This window comes from Thamnophis sirtalis, unplaced genomic scaffold (assembly GCF_051295495.1).
Source record: "Thamnophis sirtalis isolate CommonGarterSnake01/CBP01778 unplaced genomic scaffold, rThaSir2_p1.2 scaffold_13, whole genome shotgun sequence".
Classification (NCBI taxonomy): domain Eukaryota; kingdom Metazoa; phylum Chordata; class Lepidosauria; order Squamata; family Natricidae; genus Thamnophis; species Thamnophis sirtalis.
In genome coordinates, this window is record NW_028261393.1 from 39,804,362 (window position 1) to 39,828,600 (window position 24,239).

Consider the following 24,239-nt stretch of genomic DNA (forward strand, 5'->3'; position numbering starts at 1 on the left):
AATAAAGAAGAAAAAAAAAAAGCACACACACACCCAAAAAGAAAGGAGAAACAGAGAAGGGTCAATAAACCCACTACGTTAACACAGCTTCCCATTATCTGTAAATCTTAAACAATGTAGCTCATTCCAAATTTCGATTATTTTACTACTTGCAGGGTTTCAAACTGTATTAGAGCCAGGTAAGTTGATCAATTAGGATTCCCCAACTAAAAGTCTCATTGCTTTATCTATCTATTCAAACCTTTAATTTATCTCTTTTTTATCCGAATATCCAAACCTTTCTATAAAACCATTAAACTCAAGTACTTCTTTCATTTTTCATTTCCAACACCTCCCTTTCTATCCTTACCCACCTCCACATGTAAATTTTTTACCTTCCACCCTGCCTTTATCCATGTCCATATATATATTTTATCCGCGTCCATTGCTCCTCCCATATTTACTCCACTTTCCTGAAGACTCTCCAACCAATCTTTCTTGACCTTATATTGAAATAGCAACTCAAACAAACATCAGCTTGCATTCTAGCCCCAAGTAGTCTAATTAAGCTTTCGCTACCCTTCCCTCTCCCACGCGCCTCCCAACTCCGTTCGTCCCAAACCACAACTCAAAAAGATCGCAATCTCCGCTCTCCTCGCCTAGGAAAATAATTCATGCGCAATTTGAGTTAGAATTCAGACAAATCTTATATACAATATGTGTCCACAATCAGCAACGCTTCTTTCAGTCTCCATGTCTCATCATCAATATACCACTTTTCCATTTTATCCCAGACGGAAATCATAAAGCTTTAAGAACATCGCTTAGTCTTTATTCTTTAGTCTTCTGCCCTTCCGGAAGAGGAAAGCAACACCCTCCGCCTTGTAGCCACGTGTCTCGCTGTTTGTCTTCTCCTTCTCCTTGTCTCTCTCCAGGTCCGGATGAATCAGGAAGTCCCGCCTTCAGGGTCTCGTAGTAAAATTCTCGGGCTTCACAGACAGAATTAATGCGGTGTTTTTGGTTGCCAAATGTAACTGTAATACCAGCTGGGACTTCCCATTTGTATGGAATCTGAGAATTTCTGAGTTCTTCGGTTAAGAAAGCGTACTCTTTCCTTGTTCTTAATATTTGAGATGGTATCTCTTTAAAAACAATCAAGTCCTGTCCATCAATTCTCAACCTCTTTCCGTAAAGCCTCTGTATTATCTCATTTCTGGATTCCCTTGTGGTAAAGTATATTATTATGTCCCTCGGAAGCTGTCGCTGTTTTGCTACCCACGAATTCTGGCGGTAAATTCTTTGAATCTGCCAATCAAAGTTAAATCCCGGACTTCCCACCAAGCGGCTGAAAGCCTCAAAGAAGATCTGTTTCAAATTCTCCTGTTGGTTTTCACGCAGTCCTCTAACTCTTATTGCAAAGGCAGTCTTATTATAATTTATCATGACAAGTTGTTTTTGAGCAGTTTCAATTTCCTGTTGTAACGTTTGAATTTTGGATATCAAATTAAGGTTAGTTTCTTCCAAAAGTTCCAATTTGTCCTCCGTTTCAGCAATATAATCTGTCATGACTGTCATTACTCCGATCATATCCTCCTTTGCCTGAGCAATTTTAGCATCAAATTGATCATATAAATCCGATATCAGTTGATTAATTTCCTGTCTGAAATCATTAAGCGTTTTGAGAAGAAATTCTTGTGTTAGCAAATCTCCCGTGGAGGGTGTAGGAGACAAGGGTAGCGGCTTCATAGCAGTTTTTGGAGATATGTTATTAAGGAAGCGCTTCTGTTTAGGTTTGGGAGCCATTCCAGAGTAAAAATAAAAGACAAGCAATCAAGCGAGCCAAAAATCAAAGTCTCTGCTCCCCTCAGTTAATCTTTTAGCAATTAGTACGGAGAAGCCTTCAGGAGGGTAGGGCTGACTAAGTACGTCACATCAAACACAAAAGCTACGAGATCGCCATCTTGTGACGTAGCTAAAAAAGAAAGGGAGCCTTTTGCGAAGTTGAAGCTGGTATTTTAAATAGTAATGGAAGAAATTCCTCAGGAATGGTCCCCGCCCGGATTAACATTTAAATAGCTTAGCTTTGTCCTGGGGGGGGTGGCAATCTGCCTAGGGCTGCAAAAAAGGCAGCGCGGAAAACTGGCCGGAGTAAAGGCTCAGCTAATGTTGAACCTCTTCTCCATTCACAGCAAAAAAAAAGCTATGAATTACAAAGAGATCCTAACGACTGACCTTCTCCCTGCCCCTTTCTGCCAGAAAGGGGAGATATCTATAGATCTTATAAGATATACGAACCAGAGTCCTGGCAGGAGCTTCGTTGAGCTCCCGACGGCGGCAGGCTCCACCCCCCGAAGCCGCAAGTAGATAGATAGATAGATAGATAGATAGATAGATAGATAGATAGATAGATAGATAGATAGATAGATAAATAGAGGAATCTCAAAGGTACTTATTCAAGATGCAAGTGGACTTTCTTGTTTTTCTTTGAAGGCATTTCACTTCTCATCCAAGAAGCTTGTTTGGTTCTGACTGAATAGTAGGGAACAAAAGCATTTATATTCCTTCCTGATATCTAAAACCTGGTTGATTTGGTTCAAACATTTATGGCTTCAACTCCAAGATATGAATCAATTGAATTGCCATCAACAAAGTTCACACAACAAAGTCAACAAACAATTCACACTTTGACCATCAAGACACAAGAGAAGAATAAGCATCTATGCATATTTCTAGCTCTGATTTTGGAACAAGGGACCTCTCTTGTGCCATTCTAGAAGAGAATGGCCCTCCAATTCAGAGAAGCCATTCTGCCACCCTGGAACCTTGGATTCACTTCCAAGGAGCTTCAAACTTCCCCAAATATAGTTTGAAAGCTATATGAATAGATCACTTGAGTACCTTCACTTTGCTGTTCTATAATTGCTGTTCTAGGTTTAAAAATAGTTTCTATCCTTGGGCTGTCTGACTTAAACACAACCAAAATCACTCCATGCACACATGGAAACTTATGCCTAGTTTTTCTTTTTCTTTACCCCACCCCCCTAATCACTTATATAGAGATTATTCTTTTTATAATTTATGTTGTTTATATTTGTTGTCATGGAATGCACCAGTGAGTCTAAAACCAATTTCATTGTATTTATTTTGTACAATGACAATAAAGGCTATACTACTACTAATCCCGGAACAATTAATCAGTTGGATGCCTTCCCTCCAGAAGTTGTGAGAGCTTCATCGCTGGAGGTTTTTAAGAAGAGATTGGACAGCTATTTGTCTGGAATGATAGAGGGTTTCCTGCTTGAGCAGGGAGTTGGACTAGAAGACCTCCAAGGTCCCTCCTGACTCTGCTATTCTGTTATTATTAAGTGGTTTTTTTTTTTGCCTTGCGGCTCGCAAGATTTTAAAGGATTCATTTTTGTTCATTTCTGCTGATGATGAAGTCAAACAGATTCTCTTCTGGGGAATTCAGATCTTTTGCAGATCTTTTGTTGATTCTGTGAACCTTCACTGCAGCTTAAAACACTTCCAGAAAAAAAGAAAAGAAAGAAGAATGGATTTTGGATTGCTTTATTGTAAGCGTCGGAAACCCTGCATCCGCCAAGTATCACAACCCACTTTGTTTTCTGTTTGATTCTTCCCTGCAGGAAGGAAAGGTATACTGTGGCTTGAAGACCTGTCCCAATTTAACGTGCACTTCTCCAGTGTCCACGTCTGACTCTTGCTGTCCAGTTTGCAAAGGTAACAGTATCCTTACCAGCACCAACTACATTATCACATTATTATGATTAGGAGGCCTGGGGGCACAGTGGTTAGAGTGCAGTATTTCAGGCAGACTTTGCCCGCGGCCGAAGTTTCATCCTGAGCAACTCAAGGTTGACTCAGCCTTCCTTCCTTCTGAGGTCGATAAAATGAGGACCCAGATTGTTAGGGGCAAGATGCTGACACTGTGAAGTCCTTATACACTTTGTCCTATGAACAAGATGCAAAGAAAGAGTAGCTAGGGAGGAAGCCTGTCCATAAAGGGACACTATATAAATCTTGAGCCACAACTGCATTCCCCAATAAAATGGGGCTATGAATGGCAGCTTGACTTCCTGGTCAAAGCCAAAATAAATTACGTCCCCATCCCCTGTGATGGAAAAATAAGAACAGCAATGTAAGCCTTGCATCACACCTTTGAGAATGTTGAGAGGTAAACTTGCATATTGGGAATGAGAAGTTTGTTGACCTTTAAATATTGTCGAAAGGAAAATTTGACTGGGCTTGCATCAGGATGTTATGGACATTTTGAGTGAACCCAGGGGTGCGCTTCAAAAATTTTAACAAGGAGTTCTCTGCCCAGTTCTGGGTGGGCGTGGCCATAGCGGGTATGGCTAGTCAGCCTCCTGCACCTCAGGGGGGGTGTTTCTGCCATCCCCAGGCTCCGGAGGGTTTTTTTCCGAGCTTGTGAAAAACACCTCCCCAAGCTCCAGAGGCGCTTCCTGAACTTCTGGTAGGCCCGTTTTTCATCCAGCTGAACCGGTAGTGGTTTGACAGCCTGAGTGGCTGGAACCGGCAGCGATCCAGGCCTGCCACGCCCCCGAACCAGTTCTGCGGGTGCCGCCATCTTGTTTTTTGCTTCTGTGCATGCACAGAACAATTTTATTGCCCTGCACATGCGTGCCCTGCAGTTAAGTGCAGGGCAAACGCGAAGCATCAAATTGAATTGAATTGAATTGAATTGAATTTTATTATTTGTATGCCGCCCTTCTCCGGGAGGACTCAGGGCGGCGAACAATTCAAAAGGGGGAAAAGGGGTACATAAAAAGAAATACAGATAATTAAAATAAGCAAGAGTCGCACAACCATACAAGTCGAGAGGGGAGGGAACTCATCACCCCCAGGCCTGCCGGCAAAGCCAGGTTTTGACGGCTTTTCGGAAGGCCTGGAGAGAGGCGAGGGTCCGAATCCCTGCGGGGAGTTCGTTCCAGAGGGCCGGAGCTGCCACAGAGAAGGCCCTCCCCCGGGTAGTAGCCAGGTGGCATTGGCTGGTAGACGGAAGCCGGAGGAGGCCGACCCTGTGAGATCTAATGGGTCTGTGGGAGGTAATTGGCAGCAGGCGGTCTCTCAAGTACCCAGATCCAATACCATGAAGGGCTTTATAGTTACGACTAGCACCACAGATGCACGAACCCACCCTTGCTCCACACTTGTCCTGCACTTACCTGCATCCAAAATGGGCCACGTGGGGACTCCTGGGAGGGGGTCAGGGTGGGTGGGGTCAGCCAGAAGTGGGATGTGGGGGTTCTCTGAACTGCACAGAATCTTAGCTAGAGGGTTCTCCCCAATCCCTGCGAATCCCCAGCAGCCCACCCCTGGGTGAACCCATAGCAGAATGGGAATGAACAGATTTACCTCTTGCCAGATGGGCTTCATTGGACTAGGCAGCCGTGTTTTTATTCCTCCCTCCACACCCCTCCTTCGGCAAGTGCTCGATCACAAAGGGCTCCCAGGATTTTTTGACACTGTCCTCTCTTGTGCAGATGAAGAGTCCCTGAGGGTCCTGGGCGGTGACCTCCTTCGTCAGCCGGCCATCCGTGGAGCTGTAAGTCAACTTGTCTCAACAGCATCTCCATTGAAAGGAAGACACATCCCCGCAAAATTATTATAATTGAGATATGGCTGTATTATTTCTTTCAACATGAGAACCTATCAGGATTCTGTTGCAGGAAAAAAAATGTTATCTGGCGGATCTTTAGCAACCGAGGGATCAACATGATGAATTAAAACATTATTTTTGCATGTTTCTCACTTCACTAAAATTACTCCCACTGCTCTTCATTCTATTTTGCAATTTTGTCTGTCTTCATTCCATTAACCCAGTGTTTCCCAAACTTGGCAACTTTAAGACTTGTGGACTTCAACTCCAGAGCTGGCTGGAGAATTCTGGGAGTTGAAGTCCACAAGTCTTAAAGTTGCCAAGTTTGGGAACCCCTGCACTAACCCATTTAGCACTCAACTTCTTCTAACATAACCTACGAGTAACTATAATGCAAACAAGGCTGAATGTAATCCAAGATATTTTTTTCTAGAAAAAAACTGTTTTTGCTTGTTTCTGATGTCTGTGCTAGGAAAGGGAGCTGTCAGGTTTTCACTCCAACATAATTGATTGTTATGAATTTTGCTTTTAATGCAAATAACTAAATGCAAACCATTTAACTGCATAATTAATAAGGCTTGGGGATATCAACCCTTTTAATAGTATTCCACAGTAATGTCACCTCAGGTTGTCAGACAAGATTTTTCCTATCTTTGTAACTGGCTTTCTCTGTCTGCTTTTAAAAAAAGGAATCTCTTTTTTTGGATAGAGATGGAGTCGATGATGTAACTTTGCCAGTAGATTCTGTGGATTATGTCAGAAAAAAAACCCATTGGAAGCCTGCATTCAGTCCAGCTGTTTTAAAAGATGAAAAGTTATTTTTTAAAAAAAATACTTTTACATACCATTTTAAGTATACATTCACATAATTGTTATTCTTCTTTACATTTGTCATTCTTATACATTTGTTATTTCATTTAATAGGTTATAATATACAGTTTGGGTTGCTTTATTTACCATCGCTTCTGCCTGTTGTAACACCACCTTGTTAAGCCCTTTCTTTTCTCCCTCCCTCCCTCCCTCCCTTCTCTACTTTCTTCCTTTCTCCTCTTTCCCCTTCCTTCTTCCCTTCCCTTTCTCCTACTCCTCCTCTTCCTCTTTCCCTTCCTACCCTCTCTCCTTCTCTTTCTCTGAAATGTTTTTGAGAGGTTGGAGGATGTTCTAAACCTCTGCAGTTTCTTGCATCTCAAAATCTGAAAAATTCTAAGGAATAAGAGAAATTACATGCCCAGTTTCATAAGGGCAGTTATAAAACTCTCTTTCTAAATGCTCCCACACTGGAAGTTTTGAAGAAGAGATTGGACAACAATTTGTCTGAAATAGTAAAGGGCAGCGATGGCGAACCTTTTCGGCACAGAGTGCTGATAAGGGAGTGCATGCATGCGCTAGTCAGAGCCGCAACCCAGAAGAGAAGCTGCCCAGTAGGCATGCAAACCAGGGGTGGGTTTCTCGCCCCGTTCCAACCGGTTCGGTTGGAATGGGGCCGGCGACGTCCTCGTGCACGTGCGCAGTGCACACATGCGTACTAGCGCCTGTGCGATGCTCCAGCTGCTCCTGGAGGATTGCGCAGGCGCTGTATGTGTTCTGCGCATGCGTGGAAGCACAGAATTCGTCAAAACCGGGTAAGAAACGCGGGCGGGCAGGTGGATCCTTCGGCGTTCCCGGAAGTTACTTACTTCCGGGTTCGCTGACCAACCGGTTCGCGGGGACCGCCGCGAACTGCCTGAAACCCACCCCTGATGCACACGCCAGGAAATGAACTTCCAATTTCCAGCATACGCTTGCATACCGGCCAGCTAGTCTTCCAGTTACTGGTGCACATGCATGTGTGATGATCAGCTGGCTGGCATGCATGTGCACTCTGGAAACTGTAAGATGAGCTCTTTCTGTTTCCAGCACTGCCACAAGCGTGAAGGACAGTTGATTGTCATGTGCGTCAGAAATCTAGAAGAGGAATGGGTGATGTTGTGTGTGCCGGGCAACATGGCTCTGCATGCCACTTTGGGCATGCGTGCCATAGGTTCGCTATTATGGGTATAGGGCTGGGATGGCGAACCTGTGGCACACGGAGCCATTTGTCAGGGCACGTGAGGTGTTGCCCTGTCAGCTGGCATGTGCTGGGCAGCTGAGTTCAGCCTTTTTAAAAGCCATTTTTCTCCCTCCCCAGGTTCCAGAGGCTTTATAGGAGCCTGGGGAGGGCGAAAACAGCCCCCCACCCCACCCCTGGGGGTCCTCCAGAGGCTTCAGGAGCTTCCTTGAAGCCTCCGGAGCACAAAAAACCAACCCTACAGGCAAACCGGAAATTCAGGAACTGACTTCTGGTTTGCTCATAGGGCCATTTTTTGTCCTCTGGAGCCTTCGGGAAAGCTCTGGAAGGCCCCTGACGGTTTTGGAGGGCTTAAACCACCCCTACGAGCAAACCAGAAGTCCGTTCCCGAACTTCCGGTTTGCCTGTAAAATCGTTTTTTTGCCCTCCGGAAGCTCCTGAAGCCTCCAGGGGGCTTCCGGGGGGCGGGGGGAGGCTGCTTTTGCCCTCCCCAGGCTCCTATAAAGCCTCTGAAGCCTGGGGAGGGCGAAAAAAGCATGCAAAAAATGGGTGGGTCACGCCTGTCATGCGTAAATGCGCGCTGAGAGGGGTCACATATTGCATTATGGGTGTGGCACACCCACGCACGACCCCCCTGCGCTCCCCCCACTTATGGCACGTGAGCCAAAAAAGATTCACCATTGCTGATACAGGGTTTCCTCCCTAAGCAGGGGGTTGGACTAGAAGACCTCCAAAGTCCCTTCCAACTCTGTTGTTCAGCCTTGTTTTCATAAGTTATCTCTTCTTTCTCTTTTCTCCAGAGACATTCTCCTCCCTCCCAGCCTGAGACCTCAACCAGCAATCCTAGGCTGCCCACCATCAACCCACAATCCCGTACGGGAAGAGCTAACCTCAGACCTCTGCCAAATATTACACAAAGTTTAGGTACCTTTGTATGGACCCTCATTAACAACCGACAGGAAGTTGGACAAGGTACGGAGATGTTCCCCCTTCTTCTGATTGTTTAGCAGTCTGCCAAAAGGTCTCCAAAGGCCATAGAATTGAAAAAGTCTAGCTAGGGCAGTTCTTCTTGCAACTTTTTACCCTTCAGATATTTTGGATGACAATCCACCGAGGCCTTGAGCAAGGACCATGCTGCAGAGGCTGATAAAATGCCAAAGGTTATGTATTAGATGCAGAGTTTCAGAAATAAAGGAATAGGGTAGGGTAGGATTAAATACAATAAAATGCAATGCAATAGAATACAATATAATTCTTTATTGGAGATTAGACACACAAGGAAATTTGTCTTTGGTGCAGATCCTCTCAGTGGGCATAAAAAGACAAGATGCATTAGTTAAGAATCCTAAGGTACAACACTTAATGATAGTCATAGGGTACAAATAAGCAATCAGGAAACAATCAATATCCATATAAATCGTAAGGATACAAGCAACAAAGTTACAGTCCTGCAGTCATAAGTGGGAGGAGATGAGTGATAGGAACAATGAGAAGACTAAGAGTAATAGTAATGCAGACTTAGTGACTATTTTGAAAGTGGTGAGGGAATTATTTGCTTAGCAGAGTGATGGCGTTACTACAGGGACTTTAAAGCATATGAACATAACAAGTGTCTGCAACTCTTTAAAGACATAGATGATTCACAGAGTTCCGGAAGATGGTATCTTTACGCTCCTGTGCATTCCCAGGGCTTGGCCCAAAATGCTTTTTTCAAGAGGCAACTGGACTTTCTTCAGTCAGAACTGAAGAAGCTTCTTGGATGAGAAGCTAAATGTCTTCAAGGAAAACCAAAGTCCAATTGCCTTTTGAAAAAGCATCTTTGGGACAACCATAATCTGGATGACTGAAAATCTCCAGACATTCCCAGGGCCTTTTCTGTCATGGCACAAGCAGTAGCATCTGGGTGATAAAAATATGATATTAGGGCATCTCTACTTCTATCAAACTAAGTTAGGATTGGTCAAACGTCAAGTAACATTTTTACAACTTTTGGGGAGAATCTACTGCTAATTATTTGTGGACATTTTATTACCCAACTAGGTAACATCATCAGTGCTAGACCTCCACTCCCTTTTAGCACTGATGATATTACCTAGTTGGGTAATGAAATGTCTACAAGAAAACAGCCATGCTCAGAGAGCACCAAGGACCCTTCATTTTTCTCCCCTTGTCCCAAATGGGAACAAAATAATTGTCAGACTTTTCTTTAATTATCTGATCTCTTTGAGTTTTCCCATTAGTTATTCTTTGTACCAATGAACACAACCAATCTCTAAATTTTGACCCCATTTTTCCCAGATTCAAAATTATTCTGGATTTAGGTGTAATAGTATTTAGATTTCTTCCCATACAACAGAACTCCTAGATTATCCTGTTCCATGAGACGCAATACGTCACAAACTAAGGGGAAAATTCTTAACAATGAGAAACACTTAACCAGTGGAACGGCTTGCCTCCAGAAATTGTGGGTGCTCCATCATGGGAGGCCTTTAAAAAGTGATTGGACTGCCACTTGTCTGGAATGGTATAGGACAGTGATGGTGAATCTTTTTGGCACCGTGCCCAAACCGGAATGCATTGTGCATGCATGCGCCAGAGCCCTGGAAACCCGAAGACCACCTAGCCAGTATGCAGGTGCACACTGGCCAACTGATCTTTGGGTTTCTGGCATGTGAGTGTGCACCATTCAGCTGGTCTTCGCACAAGCCGGAACACCAAAAAACCTAAAGACCAGCTTGCCAGCACGTGCATACCTGTTTTTTGGCCGTTTTTCAGGCTGTTTTCAGGCCATTTAGGGGGGGCATTTTCTGGGCATTTTCCAAAAAACAGCCCAGAAAATGGCCTGCAAATGGCCCAGAAAACTGCCTGTTTTCTAGCTGTTTTGGGCGCTGTTTTCACTCTGTTTATTGGCGTTCCAGCACCCGCGAAGACCAGCTGGCCAATATACATGTGCATGCTGGAAACCAGAAGAGCAGTGGTGACAGCACGCGTCCCACAGAGAGGGCTTTGTGTGCCACCTCTGGCACGCATGCCATAGGTTTGCCATCACAGGTATAGGGTCTCCTGTTTGAGCAAAAGATTGGACTAGAAGACCTGTAAGGTCTCTTCAAACTCTATTATTATGTTACTAGTGAGAGAAATGGCCACAGAGTGAAAGATTGTGGCGACTAAATATCTATTTCTGAAATCTAAGATTCGCATCCATTCTTTCTTCCAGTGTGCATTTCAAATGGAAAAACCTACTCACAGGGAGAAATCTGGCATCCCGTGCTCCGGCTCCATGGTACTGTGGAATGTGTCTTATGTACTTGCAAGGGCACTAAGCCAGAATGTAAAACAATCCAGTGTCCCTATCAATATCCCTGCGAACACCCGAAGAAAATTAAAGGGCAATGCTGCAAAGTTTGCCCAGGTAGGTTGACGTTGTATTGGATTATGGAGGGTACATGGTGCATAGGACAGAAACAATTTTTGGGGTGTAAGCAAATGGCTCAGTGGTAGGATTCCAAAAAGTTTACTACTGGTTCTGTGAGCGTGGCTTGTGGGCGTGGCATGGTCTGGTGGGCATACCTTTGTGGGTGTGGGAGGGGAAGGATGCTGTAAAATCTCCATTTCCTCCCCACTCCAGTGGAAGGATACTGTAAAATCTCTATTCCCTCCCCACTCCCAGGGGAAGGATACTATAAAATCTCCATTCCCTCCCCACTCCAGGGGAAGGATACTGTAAAATCACCATTCCCTCCTCTCTCCATGGGAAGGATACTGCAAAATCTCCATTCCCTCCCCACTCCAGGGGAAGGATACTGTAAAATCTCCATTCCCTCCCCACTCCAGGGGAAGGATACTGCAAAATCTCCATTCCCTCCCCACTCCAGGGGAAGGATACTGTAAAATCTCCATTCCCTCCCCACTCCAGGGGAAGGATACTGCAAAATCACCATTTCCTCCCAATCAGCTGGGATTCATGAGGCAGAGAATAGATGGGGGCGGGGCCAGTCAGAGGTAGTATTTAACGGTTTTCTGAACTACTCAAAATTTCCACTACTGGTTCTCCAGAACTGGTCAGAACCTGCTGATTACCACTTCTGATACCCCCATACAAGACACTCTCTCTCTTGCTGAGACTTTCTTCTCTCTCTGCTCCCAAGTAGCAGACCATAGGAGTCAGCTCCTATTAGAGGTCTAAAGCAGGGATGTCCAACCTTGGCACCTTTAAGACCTGTGGACCTCAACTCCAGGAATTCCCCAGTCAGCCATGAAATCCACAGGTCTTCAAGTTGCCAAGGTTGGACGCTCCTGATCTATAGTGATTTCTTGCAAAAAGAGATTGAAATTAGGCCAACATGCTGTCCACATTTGAAAGCTGATTCTCAAGAGAGTTATATATGCATGGAGATGTTTTAGAGTTGCTTGTTTCTAACTATTATTGCAAGTTTGCAAATTAAAACAAGGAAACATACGTAAAATATGAAAAGGGTCAACAGAAGCAAATGACTCAATAGTCTAAGGCAGTCAAGAACCTTCTGCCCTCCACATTCAGAAGCTAAAGAGATTGGGAATTGATGGCAATTTCAATATTTATGGAACAGCTGAGAATGTTTTTGCTCTCCAAGCCAGGAAAGGGGCTCAGATACAGGACAGGGCTGGTGGACTATTACGTTGTGTTTCCTTCAAAAGTATAAATTGCATTTTAAAGAGAATGTTGGTACATTGTACTTAATGGAATCAGAATCTGGAAAAAATGCAAGAATATTATAATGACTTGTAACTGTCAGCCTTCCAAGATAAACTTAACTTGGAAACAAAGACATGCAAGCTAATGCTACTTTTATTACAAGGTAATAGTAAGAGAAGAGGGACATGGTGACTCAGTGGCTAAAATGCTGAGCTGGGCAGTTCAACAGTTCGAATCCCTAGCATCGTGTAACCGAGTGAGCTCCTGTTACTTGTCCCAGCGTCTGCCAACCTAGCAGTTCAAATGCATGTGAAAATGCAAATAGAAAAATAGGGACCACTTTTGGTGGGAAGGTAACCGTTCTGTGTGCCTTCAGCACTTAGTCATGCCAGCCACATGACAACACAGACTCCTTCGGACAGTGCTGACTCTTTGGCTTTGAAACAGAGATGAACAGATATGTGCTAGTCATCAGGAACGACTAGCACATATGTGCAAAGGGAATCTTTGCCTTTACCTTATAGTAAGAGAATCTTGCAAAAAAATTCCTAGCAGTCATAATTAGCCTGTGGAACATCTGCCTTCAAAAGCTGTGGTGCTCCCTCACTTTAAGAAGAGTCTGGACAGCCAATTGTCCGGAATGGTGTAAGATCTTCTGCTTGAGCAGGGTTGGACTAGAAGACCTCCAAGCTCCCTTCCAATTCTATTATTCTGTTAAATCTGATTGCACTTCTTTCTCCTTCATCTTATTTTCATGAAAGTTGGGGGTGTCCACGTCTGAGATCCTTTCTCAAATTGCATTCCTGTCCTAGACTCAGATTTCTTTTATCCATCTGTTGTCTTGGTTGTGTCTCTTTCTCCTCAAGATTATTCCTTCTGCCCATTATAGTAATTTAGATAATAAAGGAACGGTAAAGTGGTGTAGAGGGATGTGGTAGCTCAGTGGCTAAAATGCTGAGCTTGTCAATCAAAAGGTTGGCAGTTTGGCAGTTCGAATCCCTAGCACTGTATAACGGAGTGAGCTCCAGTTACTTGTCCCAGCTTCTGCCAACCTAACAGTTCGAAAGCATGTAAAAAATGCTAGTAGAAAAATAGGGACCACCTTTGGTGGGAAGGTAACAGCACTCTGTGCACCTTCAACTTCTAGTCATACCGTCCACATGACTACAGAGACGTCTTTGGACATCTTTGGCTCTTTGGCTTTGAAACAGAGATGTGCACCGCTCCCTAGAGTCAGGAATGACTAGCACATATATGCGAGGGGAACCTTTACCTTTCAAACTGGTGTAAGGTATTCCTGAGAATACCTCCTATTGAATATAATGGGATTTCCTTTGGAATAAAATGCAACAATAGAGGTGAGATAGTCTAGATCCCTAAAATATAAACTATCGTTTGTTTCTCTTACAGAAGATATTGAAAGTCAGCTCCCTGACAATTTCTGTGGTGAGGAGACATTTCCAGTTTACGAAGGCATTCTTGACTCTTTTGAAGGAACCGTCCAAAAAATAGCCTTGGAAAAAAATGAAACTTCAGAAGTGGAGATCTACACATGGACAACTAAGAGAGGTGCTGAATTCTTTCTTTTTGCAAGCCCGTAAGGAAGAGAGGAAATCAAGCATTGAGGCGTAACACCCATGGTGTGTCTTCAGCGTTGTAACAGCGCTCCCAATATAGAAAGTTTTGGTAGTTGTCTCAAGTGATGATATTATAAAGGCACTGTCCAAAATGAATTGAATTCAGTTTTTCCACTCAAGTCAGAAGCACGCAGGTGCTTCTAAGTTGAAAGTATTAGCCAGTGATGTCACCATGGGGACACACAGTTGGGGGCCTCCTTTCAGGTCCCCAGCAGGAGCTGGAGTGAAGGATGAGAGCTCAACCCCACACTATGGCATAAACCAGGTCTCAAACCTCTGGGCTTGCTAACCTCCTGCCCAGCATTCCAACCAATCGAGCCACCATGCCAGAGGTTAAATTCAGCAGGTTCTGGAGAACCAGTAGTGGAAATTTTGAGTAGTTCAGAGAACCAGCAAATACCACTTCTGGCTGGCTGGAGATTTTGCAGTATCCTTTCCCCAGGAGTGGGGAGGGAATGGAGATTTTGCAGTATCCTTTCCCTGGAGTGGGTAGGGAATGGGGATTTTATAGTATCCTTCCCCTGGAGTGGGGAGGGAATGGAGATTTTGCAATATCCTTCTCCCAGGAGTGGGGAGGAAATGGGGATTTTGCAGTATCCTTCCCCTGCCACGCCCACCAACCACACCCACAGAACCGCTAGTTTAAAAAAGTTGAATTTCACCACTGCAGTGTACTCCTATTGTGTACAGTTCAAAGGAGTTCCTAACTGCTTGTATTCTTCCAATGGCTTTGCAATAGGTATCCTGATCAAATCTCATAACACCATGCCAATGGAGGAATTCAGACAACTGTCATATTTCCAGCAGATCACAAGGACGACTCTGAGTAAGTAAAAGCTTGCTTTGACATCTCTCAAGTCGAATTCAGACTTTTTACAAGTACCCACACCTGGAGAACCTGTTCTCACACTCTCAACTTAGTCGCGTGAGATAAACTAATCTATGCTGTTATACCATATGCCATTCTTGGTTATCTTACCCAGGCTAGGCCTTTGGGGACTTAGGGTTTTGCAAATGGAGCTCCATTGGGTCCATTTAGGGTTAAGTTGATTGTGCAAATTCAGGAAATGGTTGAATTCTGGTCAAACATGCTGTGTGGATAAAGTCAATGGGTGGAATCACCCGTTAAACAAAGGCACAGCTTTTTTGTATGTTTTACAGAATAAGTCCCAGTGGTTAACAGATAATAATTCACAGGGAAAACCAATCACTTAGTGTCAGCTGTATGCAAAGTCCTAGAGTCCCACAACACCTGATCTAACCTTCCTTCTGTCAAAATTAATCAATTAGAATAGAGCTGGAAGAGACCTTGGAGGTCTTCTAGTCCAACCTCCTGCTCAAGTAGGAGACCCTATACCCGGGATGGTGAACCTGTGGCACGCAGAGCCATTTGTTAGGGCACGCGGATTCAGCCTTTTTTAAAGCCATTTTTCGCCCTCCCCAGGCTCCAGAGGCTTTATAGGAGCCTGGGGAGGGGGGAAAAGAGCCTTCCCCTCCCCCCAGAGAATCTCTGGAGGCTTCAGAAGCCTCCGGAGCGCAAAAAAACGGCCCCGTTGGGCAAACAGGAAGTTCGGGAACGGACTTCCGGTTTGCTCGTAGGGTCAGTTTAAGCCCTCCGGAGGCTTCAATGACCTTCAGGAGGTTTCCCTGAAGCCTCCGGAGGGCTTAAACTGACCCTACGAGCAAACCGGAACTTCGAGGGGATGGGGGAGCCTGTTTTTGCCCTCCCAGGCTTCTATAAAGCCTCTGGAGCCTGGGGAGGGCAAAAAAGTATGGAAAAATGGGGGGAGAGCCTCTCATGCATGCATGCGCACAGACGGGGGTCGCGTGTTACATTATGGGTGCAGCACGGCCACGCATGACACCCCCCCGCACCACCACCACCCCGTTATGGCACACAAGCCAAAACAAGGTTCGCCATCGCTGCCCTATACTGTTTCAGACAAATGACTGTCCAGTCTCTTCTTTAAAACCTCCAGTAATGAAGCACTCACAACCTCTGGTGGCAAGCTGTTTCTCTGGTTAACTGTTCTCACTGTTAGGAAGTTTCTCCTTAATTGCAGCTTGCTTTTCTTGATTAGTTTCCATCCATTGTTTCTTTTCCTGCTCTTGAAAATAAGTTGACCCCCTCCTCTTTGTGGCAACCTCTCAAATACTGGAATACTGTTATCATGTCACCCCTAGTCCCTCTGTTCTCTAGACTGGCCGAACCCAATTCCTGCCACCATTCTTCCTATGTTTCCATCTCCAGGTTTTAATAACCTTGGTTGCTCTTCTCTGCACTCTTTCTAGAGTCTTTTGTAGGGTGGTGAACAAAACTGGATGGAGTACTCTAGGTGTGGTCTTACTAAATTGTAGAGACTTTCCTGAGACCTAATCTAAGTTCACACAAAATGCACATGATGTGATTTGTTCAATTTTTTAACTGTCCATTCTACAGGATGAACAGTTGGAGGGTCTCAACCAGTGGTGAAATTCCAGGTTGTTTTTACTACCGGTTCTGTGGGCGTGGTTTGGTGGGCATGGCAGGAGAAGGATACTGCAAAATCCCCATTCCCTCCTAATTCAGGAGGCAGAGAATAGATTGGGGGGGGGGCAGTGCCAGCCAGGGGTGGTATTTATCGGTTCTCCAACTACTCAAAATTTCCGCTACCTATCAGAACCTGCTGAATTTCACCCCTGGTCTCAGCTTTGGTTTATGGTTTACCATGTTTTGCAAACTCAGCGACTTTGGGTTTATTCAATTAACTGTAGTTTAGGCTGATGCTGGAATGAAACTTTCTTTTCAGATAAACGTATGCAGGGCTGCATCCCTAATCTTTTCGTCAGATTAAATGCACTCTTCCCCCCTCCCCCCAAGACATTTGGATTTAATAATTATGGAATGTAACATGGTCAAGAACCGGCACTTGAAACGAATCAGCTGACCTTTTTGGTTTCAAATTACCATTTGGCTGCAGCTAGAAAATTCCAGGACTGCAGCAGCTCTGGAAGAAATTCTCCTCCTCATTTCATTAGTGTGAATCAAGGGGCTGTTTATACAAGCAATTATTCTAGAAAAACAATCGCTTGATTCTTTTTGGCCTCTGATTTGTTCACATGATGGCTGGGGGAGTCAGAATCTGAAGTGGGCTGAAAGCTAAGCATTAAAAGGGATGCTCTTTTTCTGCCTGTTTCTTTTTCATTCTCACAACTTTTGAGAAGTCGGACAGACAGACAGACATTTTATTTTGGTCTTTGATCAATAAAAGTATCTTTGGCAAAGCAAGCAAAATGAACCCCCAACATCAATGAACTAGGGCCAGTGGTGAAATTCATTTTTTTAACTACCGGTTATGTGGGCGTGGCTTGGTGGGCGTGGTGTGGCTTGGTGAGCATGGCTGGTGGGCGTGACAGGGGAAGGATACTGCAAAATCTCTATTCCCTCCCCACTCTGGGGCCAGCCAGAGGTGGTATTTGCCGGTTCTCTGAACTACTCAAAATTTCTGCTGCCGCTTCTCCAGATCCTGTAAGAACCTGCTGGATTTCACCTCTGCTTTGGCCTGTCTGTCTGCTTCCAGGATATTGTAAATTGAGGGTGGGGAAAATGCAGTGTAGGACAACCCGCTGTCCTTTAGATAGAAGGACAGACACTGACGTTGAAGCTCCAATCCAGTGGCCACTAAATGAGAAGAGAGAACTTCTTGGAAAAGACCCTGATGTTGAGGGAAATGGAAGGCATAAGGAAAAGGGATGGCAGAGGATGGATGTTTGGATGATCTCATTGATGCAATGAATATAAATTTGGGCATAAACAGGGAGATGGTAAGGGATGGCTCAGTGGCTAAGATGTTGAGCTTGTCGATCAGAAAGGTCAGCAGTTCTGCAGTTTGAATCCCTAGCGCTGCATAACGGAGTAAGCTCCTGTTCCTTGTCCCAGCTTCTGCCAACCTAGCAGTTGGAAAGCACGTAAAAATGCAAGTAGAAAAATAGGAACCACCTTTGGTGGGAAGGTAACAGCATTCTGTGCGTCTTCAGCATTTAGTCATGCCCGCAACATGACCCTAGAGATATCTTCAGCTCTGGCTCTTCGGCTTAGAAACGGAGATGAGCACTGCCCCCTAGAGTCGGGGACGAGTAGCACATACTATGTGCGAGGGGAACCTTTACCTTTACCTTTAAGGACATAGTGGAGGACAGGAGGCCTGTGGTGTGCTGTGGTCCATGGGATCACAAAAAGTCAGACGGAACTTAATGACTGAATAACAACATCATCATCATCAACAACAACAACAACAACAGTTGAATTAGAGGATCTGCCATTCTGTTTTCTTCTTTGGCTGCAAGAGAGGACCAGTAAGGCATTTCTCCTTACTCAATCTTCTTTTTGAACTGAAAAATATTCTTCTATGCCTATCATTCTTCTTTTTGCCATGGAGGAGAAATAAGAGCTTATTTCTCTTATTGATGATGATGGCTAGTACTTTGGTAAATATAAGAGGAATTTAATTAGCTTTGAAAATAAATACACCAGTATTCCAAAGCTGTGTTGGGCATTGATGAACCTGGCACGGGATCTATTCCTTTTGCATTCACCACTTAACTTTTGCTGTTAACAAAACTGATTGCTTCCTACGTGAATCTTTATTTAGGTTGGAATCAAGACATTTTCAGATGCATGAGCCAATACGGGCCAGATGTTTTTGGAATGTAACGCTGATAGGGAAGGACATGAAAACACGAAACCTCGTTGGTTCAGATCCTCAATGTTTCCAATTATCCTGCTCACCTTCATGCTGTCATTTGCATTTCTCTCTTGGATTTGCTCATTGCATTTTTCCCTCCTGTTTTTTTGTTTGTTTGTTCTAGATAAATGGGAAATATTCAGCGAGGAAGCAGCTCAGGTCAACCACTGTGAAAACCGAGACTGCAGGACTGAACTGGAAGAACTGCTGAAAGTTTTGTACCTTGAGAAATTGGAACAGGAGGGTTGCTGAAGGAAGGTCTGAAGAAGGAAACGGAGAGAAAAAAGATGAATCCGCAGCAGGAACTGCGGGCTTGTTTTGTTTGATGGTACCCTGGAAAGAAAAGAAAGAAAAAAAGAAAGGAAAAGAGAGAGAGAGAGGGAGAAGAAAGAAGAAAAGTATTCATCTCATGCCCAGCATATCTTGCTGCTCTGTGCCTAAATCTGTGCTAGTCCTTTTAATATCGCTACTTCAGAAATGGTGGCTCTTTGTCAGTGGTGGGATTCAAATAATTTAACAACCGGTTCTCTGCCCTAATGATCAGCTGGGTAGGTGTGGCTCAGTGGTCATGGACCAAGTGGGGGTGGCCAACACAATGTCACTCATGATGATGGGCACTTCACCTTAGCTGTTACAGTGTCAAAAGGGTTAACCGGAGAGGCAGTTTCTGTAAGCAGGGCAATAAAGTTTAGGCTAGAAACAACACCGGGAAGTTTTCCTTCCTGCCTTCCTTACAGGATTAGCCCTGTAAAGTGGAAAAAAAACAAAAGGAGATTTCTTCCAACAACCGGTTCTCCAAACTGCTTAGAAAGTTAACAACCGATTCTTCTGAATAAGTGTGAATTGACTGAATCCCACCATTGCTTCTTTGTTATTGGAAAAAGAGGAAGGAAAGGCATGGATTCCTGCAGAGGTCATTATCTAAAGCCAGGGGTGGAGAGTTATAGTGGAGGGTTATTTCATATTTTGAAGAGAGACCAAAGGCTTCAGTGGGGAAGGTGCAGATTAGTGGTGAAATTCATAAATTTTTACTACCGGTTCTGTGGCCGTGGCTTGGTGGGCATGGCTTGGTGGGCATGGCAAGAGAAGGATACTGTAAAATCCCTATTCCCTCCCAATCAGCTGAGACTTGGGAGGCAGAGAATAGATGGGGGCAGGGCCAGTCAGAGGTGGTATTTGCCGGTTCTCCAAACTACTCAAAATTTCCGCTACTGGTTCTCCAGAACTGGTCAGAACCTGCTGAATACCACCTCTGGTGCAGATATAAAGTGGGTAGAGCCACAGTTGGATGAGATCAAGCTCCTCCTTTTTCCCATGAGACTTTTTTTTTTCTACTAACCAGCTTACACAAAGAGTTTTTCCAGAAATAAAATAGCAAGAAACATAAAATTACTCTCTGAGGTATTTCCAAATAGGAGAAAATGAGGTTTCTCTCTCCCCCACCCCTCTTTGGTAGGTTTAGCATTGTGAAACTCTTCTGAGGTACAACTGCTCAGAGGCATGATGGGAATCAAATCCAAAAATCCTTGCTTTCATTTTGAGGCACACAGCTCTCCCATGTCCATTTTCCCATTGTTTTCCCCCATCTTTTTCTTTCCATGAGAAAAACCATTCAGGAAGGGGAGGGGAAACCTTGGCATAATGCCTTGGGATAGACGGCCCAAATTGTCCTTGGAAAGAACCAAAGAGAACCTGACTTGGGCAGTCATGGAATTTTGGGAGATGACCTGGGCTGAATCCTTTGGCTTGGATTTGACACTGGTAGACTAGACATGCTGACCTCGGTGGAAGCTTCCAACTCTTTTTTCCAGGTTGACTTCCAGGTCTGAAATGCAGGCAAAAATCACCATTGAATTTGGGTGGGTGGATAGGAAGGATGAAAATTGGATCTAGAGGGGCAGATACTTCATGGTTGCTTATTCTTGATATCAACTATGGTTGCAAGCCCTAGTGGTTGGCTTCACACTCCACATCTCACATGGAAGTTGGGCTCTGTTTTGTGCCTTAAAGTGAAGGTACCCCTTCCAGTGGAGCTTGCAACCATACTTGATATCAAGAAAAAGCAACCAGCAGCCTGCAGGAAGTATCTGCCTCTCGAGAGCCAATTTTCACCTTTCCTACCCACCCATCCACATACAAGTAGTCCGCGACTTTCAACAGTTCATTTAGTGACTGTTCAAAGTTACAACAGCACTAAAAAAAAGATTCATGACCATTTTTTGTACTTATGACCTTTGCAGCATCCCCGTAGTCAGGTGATCAAAATTCAAAGACTTGGCAACTGGCTCATATTTATGACGATTGCAGTGCCCCCAGTCAGTTGGTCACCTTTTTGAGACTTTCCGGCAGGCAAAAGTCAATGGGGAAGCCAGGTTCACTTAACAACCAGGTTGCTAACTTAACAACTGCAGTGAGTCATTTAACATATCAGGTTTCCTAAAAATGCCCTAATTGATTCCTGAGTCTCGAGCCAGGTTTCAATACAAAACTAGTCATTTGTTAGCCGCATTATTAGGCAAGGCCTTTCCACAGTCAGATCTAAGCTTTGTTTGAGTTATAGCTGAACTTTACCCCTGTTCCTTCCCTCTCCTCAGTCTGTGTCATAAATCACATTCTCCAATGAGGTGCACCCCTCCCAAGCCTGCTGTGATGATCTGAGATCCGACTTTAGCTGAAAGTATGTGTGGAATGTGCGCTCCCCCCCCTTTCTCTCACTATGGCAACATTAGGAGTTGGCATTACAACTGTGGCAAGCAAGGGCATAAAATGGGCAAAACTCACTTAACTGCTCTCTCACTTAGGAAGAGAACTTTTGGGCTCAGTTGTGGACAGATGTCAAGGACCACCTGTACTCCAAAATGAGGAAAACCCCAACACAGTTCCTTGTTTTTTAAGGAAGAGCCATGGATCCCCTAGGAGGGCCAAGGTGAAAATAGGTGACCCTTAGCATGTTGTGAGAATTCACCCATGTGGAATCAACTGGAAGGTCTTCTAGTCTATCCCCCTGCTCAAGCAGGAGACCCTATATCATTTCAGGCGAGCGATTCTCCAGTCTGTTCTTAAAAACCTCCAGTGATGAAGCACCCACAACCTCTGGAGGCAAGCTGTTCCACTTGCTAATTGTCCTCACTGTTATGAAGGCTGCTTCTCTCCTTGATTAGTTTCCATCCATTGTTTCTGGTCCTGCTCTCGGGTGCTTTGGAGAATAAGTTGACCCTCTCTTCTTTCTGGCAGCCCCTCAAATACTGGAAAATTGCTAGCATGTTACCCCTAGTCCTTCTTTTCCCTAGACTAGCCAAACCCAAATCCTGCAACGGTTCTTCATATGTTTTAGTCTCCAGGCTTTAAATCATCTTAGTTGCTCTTCTTTTCACTTTTCCCCCCAAAGTCTGACCATCTCTTTTGTAATGTGGTGACCAAAACTGATTGCAGTATTCCAGGTGTGGCCTTAATAAGACTTTATAAAGCGCTTCTAATACTTCATGTGATTTTGGATTCCATGCCTCTGTTTATACCACCAAGGATTATATTTGCTTTTTGGGCTGCTGCTGAAAAAGCAAATACATTGTTAGCGGATTGGGTCAACCTGGTTATCAAACTGAGCCATGATTTGTTTTGCTGGTTCAGGCCATATGAAAACGGCAAGGGCTTGGAGTTAAATGTATTGTGTGAACTTAGGGGTTTGGGGAGTGGTGGGATTCAAATAATTTAACAACCGGTTCTCTGTCCTAATGACCAGCTGGGTGGGCAGAGCTCGGTGGTCATGTGACTGGGTGGGTGTGGCCAACTCAATATCACTCATGTCGATGGGCGCTTCATCTTAGCTGTGACAGTGTCATAAGGGTTAACCGGAGAGGCAGTTTCTGTAAGCAGGGCAATAAAGATGAGGCTAGAAACAACACCAGAATGTTTCCTTCCTGCCTGCCTTCCTTACAGGATTAGCCCTATAAAGTGGAAAAAAACAAACTGAGATTTCTTCCAACAACTGGTTCTCCGAACTGCTTAGAAAATTAACAACTGGTTCTCCCGAATAAGTGCAAACCGGCTGAATCCCACCACTGGGTTTGGGTTGTGTAAAGCTGTGTTTCTCGAGCTCGGCAACTTTTAAGTGTATGGACTTCAACTCCCAGAATTCTCCAGCTAGCAAGCAGGGCCATCCTCTTACAATGTAATGAGCAGGTAGGTCTTGGGAGGGGATGCAGGGTCTTTCGTTTTGAAATGTATCACTGGGAAAGGGCGCAAGTTAAGAGGTGTACAGTACTTTTGTTATATTTTATTGATTTTCTGGAAGAAAAATAACTTTTTGTATCTGTGATGAGATACCTGGGATATAGGCTATGTATTTATTTGTATAATAAGTTCTCTCTTTTTTTAAGGACAAGGAAAAAATCAGTGTAGCGTGTTTGTTTAGCATTAACCAAGACACATTTCAGCCTGGCTGGTTCTCTCTTTCATCCCTCCCACTTTTCTGGAGACACATATTTATAACCATTATTTATATACATTGTTTTATCTCTTTTATAAATAAATAAACGTGAATTGTTCCAAATGGACTTTTTCTTTCATTTAATAGGGTTTTATTTCCTGGAGTCCCTTTTCCTTTAAGAATGGGGGAAAGATCCAGACTTTCTCTGAGGAGGGGGGGGGAAATAATAAAGAGTTTGCAAACTCTGGGCTGCAATCCTGATAACAGGTCATCAGATTGACTTGGAGTCACCCCAGTAAAAAGCAGGATTTAAAGAAAAGTATTCACAGAGATGAGGGACGCGGTGGCTCAGTGGCTAAGATGCTCAGCTTGTTGATCAGAAAGGTTGGCAGTTTGGCAGTTCGAATCCCTAGCTCTGTGTAACAGAGTGAGTTCCCATTACTTTTCCCAGCTTCTGCCAACCTAGCAGTTCGAAAGCATGTGAAAATGCAAGTAGAAAAATAGGGACCACCTTTGGTGGGAAGGTAACAGTGTTCCGTGCGCCTTTGGCGTTTAGTCTTGCCGGCCACATGACCACAGAGACATCTTTGGACAGCACTGGCTCTTCTGCTTTGAAACGGAGATGAGCATCACCCCCTAAAGTCGGGAACAACTAGCACATACAGTATTTGTAAAGGGAACCTTGACCTTTATTCACAGAGATTATTAGTGATCTAATCCTGATGAGCCATTTCAAACTTCAAGCATGAGAATTATGTGGTTAGAATGTCAGGATTCCAAGTAATACACTCATAGCAAACAGAACTCCAAGTCAGGTAGGTTCCTCAAAGAATAGTTTTATTGGCTATATTATATTGGCAAAGGCTAGGGAAAACTGACTCTGAATCTTCCCGTGGTTTTCACCTAATTAGAAGTTTCCTTCCTTTCCCAATCAGTCACATGGTCCAATCAAGGTGCCATCTGGTTGCCTGGTAACTTCACTCCTCCTCTCTGGCCACCTGTGGGAATGTCCTTGGTTCCCAGGATAAAGTATTTTGTTTTGGTATTTTGCTATTTCTATTCCTCCCTTGCTATCCCTCAGCTCCAGTGTGGCACAGATTCACCACCACCACC

At 44.3% G+C, this 24,239-nt stretch overlaps 1 protein-coding gene across 1 annotated transcript in view; it reads left to right on the plus strand.

Annotated features, from left to right (window-relative positions):
- Positions 1-23,249, plus strand: part of CHRDL1 (chordin like 1) — a 49,831-nt gene extending 26,582 nt beyond the window's left edge. The window contains exons 6-12 of the mRNA XM_087727028.1: positions 3,624-3,717; positions 5,502-5,563; positions 8,465-8,636; positions 10,882-11,076; positions 13,750-13,908; positions 14,716-14,802; positions 18,825-23,249. Of these exons, the coding sequence (XP_087583154.1) occupies positions 3,624-3,717; positions 5,502-5,563; positions 8,465-8,636; positions 10,882-11,076; positions 13,750-13,908; positions 14,716-14,802; positions 18,825-18,952 (897 nt within the window). The 3' untranslated portion in view covers positions 18,953-23,249. The remainder of the gene's footprint in view (positions 1-3,623; positions 3,718-5,501; positions 5,564-8,464; positions 8,637-10,881; positions 11,077-13,749; positions 13,909-14,715; positions 14,803-18,824) is intronic.
- Positions 23,250-24,239: the final 990 nt, after the last annotated feature.